General features: G+C 41.2%; 1 protein-coding gene across 1 annotated transcript in view; it reads left to right on the top strand.

Moving 5' to 3' along the window:
• LOC308074087 (uncharacterized protein) overlaps positions 1-6,348 on the top strand; it is a gene marked incomplete at its 5' end in the record, with an annotated part of 10,548 nt that extends 4,200 nt beyond the window's left edge. Inside the window, 4 exons of the mRNA XM_080413421.1 lie at positions 660-772; positions 873-968; positions 4,109-4,176; positions 4,880-6,348. Coding sequence (XP_080269547.1) covers positions 660-772; positions 873-968; positions 4,109-4,176; positions 4,880-4,891 — 289 coding nt within the window. The 3' untranslated portion in view covers positions 4,892-6,348. The remainder of the gene's footprint in view (positions 1-659; positions 773-872; positions 969-4,108; positions 4,177-4,879) is intronic.
• Between the last annotated feature and the right edge of the window lie 5,639 nt (positions 6,349-11,987).

Here is an 11,987-nt window from a genome sequence, read left to right on the forward strand (position 1 = left end):
ACAGAGAGAGAGAGAGAGAGAGAGAGAGAGAGAGAGAGAGAGAGGGATAGAGAGGGGGGAGAGAGAGAGAGAGAGCTGTAATCTGAGATCCAATGGACCCATCAGATCCTTCTGAAAAGGACACGTTGTGAGCTTGTAGATCTGCTATTTTTTATTAAATGTAGTACTTTTATTTTGGTACTTTATTATATTTATATTTTATTTTCAAAGTACATTCTGAATTCCGGACTTTTACTTGTGACTGAGTATTTCTACATTGCATAATTGCTACTTTTACTTAAGTAAAATATCTGAGTAGGCCTACTTCTTCCACCACTGTAGAGGACCCCTTAGCTGAGAGAGAGATGAAGCAGGGACCCCACAACTAATATAAAAAGTAAACTTGACATTTGTCTAATAAGTACTTGGTGTTATTTTTGCCTCTACACCAAACCTCTTCACCAAAAATAGCAGATCTACAAGCTGCGACAGTTGTCAGCCTGTAGATCGGCTATTTTGGCCTATTTTAGATAGGTCGGCTATTTTTATCGGTAGATCAGCTATTATCTATTTCAAACGCATCGCGCTGTGAGCTCACGTTGTAGGGTGGTGCATAGCCTACATTAAGACGAGGTATATAGCATTTCACTAAATGGAATATTCATATTTCTCTCTTCCAGAAACATCGAGGCAAGGACCTTGAAAGTCCAGTTTGGACCTGGATGTTTGTCCCTGGATGAGGAGGGGGATGTGGAGGGCAGTGAAGAGGAGGATGTGGAGGGCATTGAGGGCGGTGAGACAATGAAATATATATGTATAAGGGGTTAAATATTGTAACAGAACTTTTTCATACAACTGTAAAACTGTTTCTCTCCCCGATGTCTTGTTCTCAGTTATTGACATTGGCGACTTTGACCCCGAGGGTGAGAATCGGACCCCAGAACCAACTGTCGAGATCACTGCAGACCACGTCAGCCGTCAGAAAGTTGGTAAATAATTCAGTTTGCAGGACAGGTGCACCTCTGAGAAACATCTCACACACGCAGATGGGTTAACCGCTTCAACCCTGGTGTACCTGTTTTCATTAATTACCCACTTCAACCCTGTTTTCATTTAACCCCACTGAGGGGTTTGGTTGTGTGTTTGTAGAGTTTCGTTAATTACCTCGGTCTACATATTACCCACTTAAACCATAGAGTTCAAAATAATAGCGAGGGCACCGGAAATCCCCTCCCATCCACTTATAGCCAAATTCCATTCCCCAAAGTTCGGTCACTCGCTCACTCTCCTCGCTTCCTCCACTCGCGCCTAAGCCCCGCCCCTGCAAGGAGCCGAGGATAATTTGTGAGGACGGAGTGGTCGAGCGGTTGCCGTCAAAGGATCGGACTGCACTTAGCGTCATTTCAAAGCGACGGCAAATTCCGCGATCACTTATGACGTCTCAAACAGCTGGACCAGAGCCGTGGATGAAAATATACATGCATAGAATAATATGCAAGTATAGAATAATACAGAATAGAATAGACAATTCATCAATGTGGATGGCCACATTGTTATCTTTATAGTTAACATTTTGTGCAAAGCCATTTATTCCTGAAATAGTGAACGAAGCGCCAGGATGAGCAAACTTACATTTATGAATTAAATCCTGACCCGTCCCTCTTTTTGCTCGTACAGTCAGTGGCGGACTTAACTGTAGGCAAGGTTAGGCGACCGCCTGGGGCCTCAAGAGTTAGGGGGGCCTCATAAAAAAAAAAAAATACATTTCTGTAGCCCTACTTTTAGCTTTTTAATGGATCCCATGTTAGTAAAGTCTGATAAAAGTATCAAACTCCCAAAATGCACCAGAATACTGGAAATTACATCTATTCTGTTAAAAAATAATCTGTGGAGGGGGTCTCATACTACCGTTTGCCTGGGCCTCCAGATCCTTAAGTCCGCCCCTGCGTACAGTCCCCAGACCCCCCACCCCCCGCAGCAGTCCCGCACGGCACTGCTGCGTATAACAGCCACCGTATATTGAGTATGTCTGACTCTGAATTACATCATTCATGCAGGGTGGCCATACGTCCTCTTTTACCCGGACATATATTATTTTGGGGGCTGTCTGGGGGGGGTTTATAAAATCCTTCAAATGTCCGGGGTTTTGAGAGTTTGGGTGATATCCTCCCCACTTCTGGACGAAGAAAAAAGAAAAAACTCAGACGATTTTGTGATTTTGCTTGATATTGTTTGATAGCGAAATAAATCATGACTGATAGACATGAAAGAAGACCCTTCACAGCAAATACAGAATTTTAAAATTTAAGAATCGGTTCAGAATTGAATGAGTACGGCTATAGTTAAATAGCGTAAAGTGTCCTCTTTTTGGGAATTCAGAATATAGTCACCCTATATTCAGACTATATATAAATACAATACATTATTTTAAACATAATCTTTGTCACAGTAATTTATAGTAGTCCATGCACTGCATTGAGGCATGCACGGAGAGAAATGAACTATCAGCTTTTGAGACAGTGTGCACAATATATTACAATGTATATAATTGTATTATACTTTATATCATACAAAGCAATAAAGCCAGTGGCTTGTTGCGTCTTTTCAGTTAATTTACACTGTGTGTGTGTGTGTGTGTGTGTGTGTGTGTGTGTGTGTGTGTGTGTGTGTGAGATGGGCAACGAGTGATCGGCGGGGGCGAGGGGGGGCAGCCGGTGTTTTCGGGGCATGGTTTCGGTTTCAAGCATTGTTTGTGTGGCCACATGTGGAGGAGGACCATGTATACGTCACGGGAGAAGGGAAAAAACAAAAAAAAACGTCTACACGACGTGATGCGGAAGTCTGCCGCGGAGGAGCTGTGGAGAGTGGTCGAGCCCATAGCTATATATAAAGGCTAGATGGCTCAAGGGGGCGTTGCAAGCGTAGCTCAACCGCGGCCATCTTGCGACGGTCATTCATAACATTATGTCTATGGGGCATATACTTTGAAATAACCATAGCGTGCTCAATTTTCTTCCGATTTTCAAACGGTTTGGTGTTTTGTAAACACCAAAGATGTAGTTTTGATACCGCATACTTAATTTTATTAAAAAAAAATAAACATGATTATAATTATAAGTATGCAGTGTCATAACTACATCTTTGGTGTTTACAAAACACCAAACCGTTTGAAAATTGGATGAAAATTGAGCACGCTATGGTTATTTCAAAGTATATGCCCCATAGACATAATGTTATGAATGACCGTCCCAAGATGGCCGCCATGTGGCAACGTTGTACTCCATTGGCCAGCAGCGCGGGTGAGTCATCTAGCCTTTATATATATCTATGGTCGAGCCTACACTTGATGTACACTCGCTAAATGCGGAAGTAGAGAGCCTCCTCGGCTCCTCCACTCGACTCCACTCGCCTCCTCCAAGAAGCAACTGAATAATTGGACCCTGAGCACATCCGGTTTGGAGTCGGAGTGACCGAGTGGGAGTGAGCGAGTGGCCGAGATTTACGGGTATGGAATTTGGCCATTGAGTTGCTCAGCCAGCGCATGAAGCGAATTCACCCCTTCTTCCGGGTTGGAAAGTGTGATGGGCGAGGCCTATTTGGGGCCACTGTGACACGTTCTGCGTCACAGAAGTGACGCGTTTTGCGTCACAGAGTGCACAAGCTTGTGAGTCGAGCCCATTGGTCTAAACCGTTTTCGCTCGTTCATGTACAGTGGCCCCATCCGTTTTAAGCTGCAGTACCTATGAATGACCAGCATGTCCAATTCCCTTCAATGCAAACACTGGGTTCTGGGGGCTTGACTTAAACCCATTAAAACCGGGAAAGCATCTGTCATTTTATATTTTAGCGTTGGCTATTGAAAAATAGCAGATCTATAAGCTCACAGCACATCACTTCGTGCCAAGCTGCGAGCTTGTACATCTGCTATTTTTCTTTTTACATATTTGATCAATTTTGAAATGTTTGAAAACATGTATAGATTTATAGAGGGAAAAAGGGAAGGGGCCATGTACAGACTCCTGGGGGACCCCGGTCAATGAAATATATAATGTGTAAGGGGTTAAATAATGTAACAAAACGTTTTCACACAACTGTAAAACTGTTTCTCTCCCCCATGTCTTTTTCTCAGTGATTGACTTTGGTGAGATGGTCACCGACGATTATGGTTGGGGCCCAGAACCAACTGTACCTTGGCAGGTAACATTTTGCTGTTTTTCTCCATTTGTACACTCTGATTTACAGTGTATATTCCATCCCAGCACGCACGCACGCACAGGGTCCTTGAGGGACAAAATGAGGAACAATTAAAACCCCATTTTGATTTTGGCTATTCAAAATTAGCTAATCTACAAGCTCACAACGCTCCCTATTCTAATTGTATAAAGTTCACACGGTGAGCTTGTAGATCTGCTAGTTTCCCTGGCACAACATATTTTCAGATGAGGGTCCATGACCTAATAGCTAATACATATAAATTTGGGGGTCCTTGACATGAAAATGTTTCAGAAACCATTGTTATACAATGCAGATAGTGCCCGGCAGCAAAATGTTTTGGAACTCTGCTAATGCCAGGTCATTTACTTATAGCTTAACTCGAAAACCATGTTGTGTTTGTGTCAGATCTCTCTTCAGGCTCTTCTAAATTATTATGGACTAATAAACTATGGTCTATTGATTGATTGATTGATTGATTGATTGATTGATTGTACTTTATTTAGTAAGACATGAGAACATCAGTACATGGAAGTACAAATTCACAATACAAGGTCTACTAAACTGGGAGGCTCATTAAGCACTGAGCTTGTTTAAGATGAGATCCCCATGCACACAAATCATGATGAATAATTGAATTATTGAATTATTATTACATATTGCCTTTCTCTTGTTCATCTGTTTTCAGACCACAAACTAAGGAGGAGAAGAATCAGATCACAAAACCAGCTCGATTTCAAAGAATCAAAGTCAGAATACTACACCTATAAAGCCCTCAATAACCTACAGTAGCTCCCCCTACCTATCCCACCTACTCCTCAAGCATGTCCCTCTCTGCCCACTCACTCAGGTCCGGTGAATGCCAGCCAACCAACTGGAAATTCCAAGGACCGAGCGAGGTGATGAGACATTTTCAGTTGCTGTTTGTACACTCCCTAACCTCAAAAGAGGCCCCCACCTCAAAACTGCCCCCAAAAGCCAACTTCATTACAAATTCTAGCTGTTGCAAGAGTTAAATGCTTGTACATCTGCTACTTTTGAACATTTTTGAAAAATCTTGAAAGTGTTTGAAAACATTTTTGAATAATTTAGATTTTTTTTTACACAAACCTTCTCTTCTGGGGGGTCCCTGGCACAAACCATTTTGAGATGGGGGGTCCGCAGCCGAACACATATAATTTTAGGGGTCCTTGGCACGAAAAAGTTTGAGAACTACTGATTTAGAAGGCATTTGTAGAATGCCTCAGGTCTTAATGGGTTAAACCCTGGTCTACCTGTTTTCATTGAATTAACCACTTAAACCCTGGTCTTATTTTGGTCATAATTACAGAAGTGTAAAGCTGATGAGACACATAATGGGAGTTAATGAGAACAGTAGTGGAAGCTGGTGAAATCTTTTTCTTTTTTCAACTATACCTTTATCATTGTGTGAATAATACACTACACACAGAAAAATAATAGTGCTTAAATGGTTCTTCTTCTTTATTTGGTGAATGGTCCCTCATGTTCCTCATATGGTTCTAGAGAACCTTTTCTTCTCTAATTATTTGAGGGACCTTAAGGGTTCTTTATAGAACCCTTCATTTAAATGGTTCTTTAAATAACCTTGGTCTGAAAGGTCCTTCATGGAACCAGTTTTGGTTCTAGTTGACACCTTTATTTTTCTGTGTGTGTATAAACTAAACTAACAAGTTTGATTTACATAGCTGTAGTAATTACACAGGTGTAAAGCTGATAAGACACAGTCATGTAATGAGACAGCTGTGCTGATTGTATACCTGTGTGATTGTGTGCAAATACTAAACTAAACTAAAGTGAGGGAGAGGAAGGGTAACTGGAACACTGGGCCCCTGACAACACTGGGCACCATTTTATTTTTAATATTTGTTTACAAATGTGGGGCAAAATATACATTTAATATACATTTAAGGCCCAATATTTCTAGAAATGCTAGAAAACCTGTGATAGCCACTAGCCAGTCATAAACAAGAAGTTGAAGAGTAAATCTAGGTCTGATAATGATGTACCGTGCACGTTAAAATTATTTGTGACCATTTTACATTACATTTATTCTTTATTTTATAGATTTAAGGAAAAAAACTGCCAATTTAATAACCAGTGTATCAGTATCTGTCCTGAGTTTGAACTGAATTTCAATAAATCTCTCTCTCTTTATGTACTTTGTACGTGTTTATTTTGAAGATTTTACCATGACATAAAAAACTAAGACTTTTTAAGTGTAACCTCTTAATTATGGGTTGCTACGCTATCTATGGAAGTGATTCCTGTCAGAGAGTCCTTTATACCAGAGGCTTATTTCGTAAATGAAATGAGTCCAGCATACAGGAGTTAAAGGGGGTGATAATAGGTGTTTGTTGTATGTTCTGTATGTGGTCTGAAATAAATAACACAAATAAAAGGTCTTTGAGTTTAAGATAAATCAAACATCTATGTGGCAGTTGTAGTTATATCTGTGGGCACAGATCAAAGAACAAATTGTCGACATGGGGAATAAAACTTGATTGATTGATTGATTGAAAACTTTATTTATAAGTTTGCAAGTCCCAGAAAAGACGCGCTAAGATCGGCTAGTAGTCAGGAAGCTTGCCTTCTCCAAAATGGCGCCCGAGATACAGACGCCTCAGAGCGTCCCCAGTTCAAAATTATGATTGTTTTAGGGGGTCCCCAGTTCAAATATGATTATTTTGGGGGGCCTCTGCCTGAAAAGGTTGAGAACCACTGCTTCAAAGCGTCAATTATATATATATATATATATATATATATATATATATATATATATATATATATATATATATACACACACTGTATAAAATCGGGTGCTGACCTATTTATGCAGATATAGTGTTATATATCCTTTTATAATAAATGATTCATCACACTTTATCTGTAATAAATAGGGCGGGCCCTGGTTTCTTGCAAGAGTTGGGCCCCTAGTTTTTGCTAAAACTAGGGGTTTTTATGTTTATGTAAGGCATCTCACTTGTTTGCCTTACACTAGTAACACAAATACTTAAAGGACCATACAGTCAAGTGTTATATGATGCTATAGAATGAATGAGGGGGCCCCATTTAGATAAATCGGAGTAGATAACATACAGTTATGACATTATGTTATCTACCCCGATAACCCATTTATCGGGGTAGATAACATAATGTCCACGCATTACAACAAAATGAGGGGGCCCATTATGGGCCCCCTCATTTTGTTGTAATGCGTGGACATTAGAACATCTAATTGTTGTTGTTTTGCACATGCTTTTTGGATCCTTCCCTCTGAAGTCACACGCAGTGTGCGTGCACATTGCACTTTGCAGGGGCCCCTGCACATTGCACTTTGCAGGGGCTTTGCAGGGCACTTTGCAGGGGCCCCTGCAGGTCACGTGGATTGATTGATTGAATTGATTGATTGAATATTTTATTAGGCAAAAATGTACAAGTTAAAAACACTTTGTCTAAAAGGTCTGTCCAAAAATGTCCTTGCAGTCTTGTTTCCATTGAGGTCCTTGGTATTCAATTCATAAACATATATAGTAGCACCAAACAGTTCAATATCATCACAAAAAAAAAATATATATATATATATATTTAGCTCAGGGGCCCCCCTAGCTCAGGGGCCCCTGGGCCTGGGCCCACTAGGCCCGTTGGATAATCCTACCCTGCGCACACACACACACACACACACACACACACACACACACACACACACACACACACACACACACACACACACACACACACAAAGCATAATTTCACATATAAGATCTACAAGCTCACAACGTGTCGCATCGGTATTCTGAATATTTTTTAATATAGTGCTTAAGCAGTAAGCACCCCTCCACGAGTTAAGAGACAGGCCGCGGTCGAAGGACCGCAGCAGGGACCTGGTGGTACAAACCGCGAGGCGCGCCCCTGGGATTATGAGGGATTTACGCGTTGATATCAAGAGCTTGAATGGCACCTGCGGTTAAAAGAAGAGCCACTAGATGGCAGAAGAGTACAGTACAACAACTTGAGTTTCCTCGTCTGCAAAATGATTGAATTGTCTTCTTCCAATATAAACAATGTTCTTTACAATCTAAATCTGATTGAATAGTTTTCTTCTAATCTAAACAGTGTGCTTTAAAATCTAAATATGATTGAATTGTCTACTTCCAATCTAAACAGTGTGCCTTAAAATCCAAAATCTATTGCTTTTTTGTATACAATGTAGCCTACCGGTATATATTTTACACCACATACTCAAATTAGGCTAAATTATATGAATATGTGACGTTTCTGGCTTGATGTCCTTGTTTCTTGCCATCTCTGTTCTTTAACCCTTTCTTGGAACTGCAAATTCATGTTGTGAGCTTGTTATTGTACACAAAGAATTTCACAATTTTCACCCACTTATTTACACCTGTAAACCTTCGATGTGATGTGATGTGATGTGATGTGATGTGATGTGATGTGATGTGATGTGATGTGATGTGATGTGATGTGATGTGATGTGATGTAATGTGATGTGATGTGAACACTGTTGTTCATTGTCTTCAATTGATCATGCACTTGTGGGGCACACAATGGACAGGTGCGTTGCGATTGGTGTGGGGTAATTAATCACACGTGACGTAACCTAAGTAATTGATAACACCTGTCAATTGTGTGCCCCATACCACAGTTGGTCAAAATGTATGCTGCCCATACTCAATATACCACTCCCCAGTCCCCAAAGTCAGTTTTCACACACACACACACACACACACACACACACACACAGACAGACAGACAGACAGACAGACAGACAGACAGACAGACAGACAGACAGACAGACAGACAGACAGACAGACAGACAGACAGACAGACACACACACACACACACACAGTCACACAGACACACACACACACACACACACACACACACACACACACACACACACACACACACACACACACACACACACACACACACACGTAGCAAGGATCATAGTTCGAATACTCCTGTCTTTCTTGTCTCATGTCTCCCTTCAGTCAGTCAGACCTTAGTTTCAAGTCTCTCTAGTGCCCCAAAAACGGCAACAGACTTTTTTTTACAAGCCATTTAGTCCATGGGCCAGATCCCTAATTTTAGTATATCGGTTTTTGATTGATTGATGTACTTTATTTAGTAAGACATGAGAACATCAGTACATGGAAGTACAAATTCACAATACAAGGTCTACTAAACTGGAAGACTCATTAAAGGGATATTTCACTTTCAAAAAAACTTTTGGTCATTTTATCATCTACTCAGGCCTTTGTTAACCCCCAGACAGTTTTTAAGTTGCTTGATTCATTATTTAGATATTTGATATTCATTTTATCAGACACGCCCCCTTCCTATACAAACCCATTGTAACTTCAAACTTCATTTTAACTGTCACCCGTCCTTGGTTCTGGTGCATCCTGCCCTCCTAATGCGTGAGGGGGCCGTGTTTTTTCAATTACTTTTTTCATTTATTGGGCGGTGAAACCGCCCCTATATGTGAGGTTTGGACATCGTCATTCGCTGCACTGTGATTGGCCACCATTGTACCCCCCCACCTATTGTACCCCCCCTAACCCTGCACCGTGATTGGCCACCATTGTACACTATGGTGGCCAATTCAGGACTATTCAGGACTGTGATTGGCTAGTGAACACATGACACATGTGCATAGCCTATATGCACCTATAAGCAGTGACTCTTACTCAGGCACTTGGTTTGTACAGTTCTGGAGTTTGCAGAGGTCTGAACATCTCAACCCATTGCTGAGACAACTGTGGTCAAGACGCTTGCATAGTCGTGCACTTTTACAAGCCTACAACTCAAGGACTACATCTGGAGGGGCTGTGTGCATCCAGTGAATTGATAACTGTCAACCAACCATCAACAGTTGTCCATCCACTCTGTATGGGATCTGGTGGTGCAGATGGGTGAGTCTGCAGAGAGCTAGGCTGGGAGCTTGGCAGAGCTGTGTTCCGTGAGCAACGATAACGGAGCAACAATAAGACTTCCGGTGGACGATCTCTTCAGAATAAGAGTACCCTCTGGAGCAAAAAGGAGCCATTGAAAAACGGTTAATTTGCACATTAAGACTATAAATTAAGCATTTAAACGACATATTATGTTTCTATACAACACATATTATGTTTCTGTGTAACAAAAACGGTTTTTAAAAAATTAATAATTTATCTAAATGGATAAATGGTCAGAAAAGGTCAGAAAAGTGCCGTTTTCAGACAACAGTGGACACTGGACAGGCGCCGGTGGACGCTGCCGACACTTCTGACATACGCACGTGTGCGGGGACACCTCCCCTACAACGCCACACTCTCGTATAAGCCCGAGAGGTGTAAAAAAAAGTGTGGCGGACCGTCCAGTGAGGTCAGAGGTCAGAAAAGTGCCGTTTTCAGACAACAGTGGACACTGGACAGGCGCCGGCGGACACTGCCGACACTTCTGACATACGCACGCGTGCGGGGACACCTCCCCTACAACGCCACACTCTCGGATAAGCCCGAGAGGTGTAAAAAAAAGTGTGGCGGACCGTCCAGTGAGGTCAGAGGTCAGAAAAGTGCCGTTTTCAGACAACAGTGGACACTGGACAGGCGCCGGCGGACACTGCCGACACTTCTGATTTACGCACGCGTGCGGGGACACCTCCCCTACAACTCCACACTCTCGGATAAGCCCGAGAGGTGTAAAGAAAAGTGTGGCGGGCCGTCCAGTGAGGTCAGAGGTCAGAAAAGAGACGTTTTCAGACAATAGTGTATACAAATTGGACACTGGACAGGAGACAAGGCTTTGAAAGTTTAAAAAAATACCTTTTAATTACTCTTTACTAATAAAACAGTGTACAAATTATCAAAAACAGAATATATATATAAATAAAGTTTCCAATATTTGTTTTTAAACATTGCCAATTGTCTTAAGGTGGACTGAGAGGCTACTTTAGTAGTTTAGTAGTCACAGATTTGATCAATTTACTTTATGTGTGTGTGTTAATAACAGCAAACATTATTCAAACACAATCATCATGCAAAACTGTAAAAATGTGGCAGTTCTAGGAAGTGCAAACCACACTCAAAAGTATAAAATGGTACTGCGTGCAACGTACCTCAGTGCATCACTCAAATGTATAATAAACGGGTACAACATGCAATGTACCAAGTGCAAACATCACTCAAATGTATAAAAAAGTATAACATGCAATATACTTTGGTGCAAACATCACTCAAAAGTGCAACACAGCAAACATAAAGTGCAAACATTGTACACACACACGCACGCAAATTGATCAAAAGATAGATGTACGTATATAAAGCAAAACCAGCTCAGACCAAACATTGCATAGTTGCATAGATGATCACAGTAAGCACAAAGAAAAAAGAAAAAGAAAAAAAAAAACATTTGTTTAAATCAAAACCTAAAGGAAAAAAAAGAAGACCAAAATGATGTTCCCTCCTGGTGTCTTGGGAACATGTCAGTTCTGGTCCCTCACATCCTCCATTGGTGACATTCTCCTACAACAGACACAACAGAGCCTTTTAGGTAGTATGTCCAAGATACAGTAAATCACAGTACATGCTTAAACTTTGTACTCAGATAAATAACTTTTTCCTTGACAACTCATCCATAACACAATCTCGCTTTTCACGGTGGCTTTTGAAAGTGTTGAGGCTCACATCAAACAGAACAGCTTTGGAAAACAAACAAGTGAAAATACCACAGCTGCTGCCGTCAGTTTGTTCTATGAAATTGGGACAACTGTGAT

Source organism: Gymnoscopelus braueri, assembly GCF_963280865.1.
Source record: "Gymnoscopelus braueri genome assembly, chromosome: 19".
NCBI classification, from domain to species: Eukaryota; Metazoa; Chordata; class Actinopteri; order Myctophiformes; family Myctophidae; genus Gymnoscopelus; species Gymnoscopelus braueri.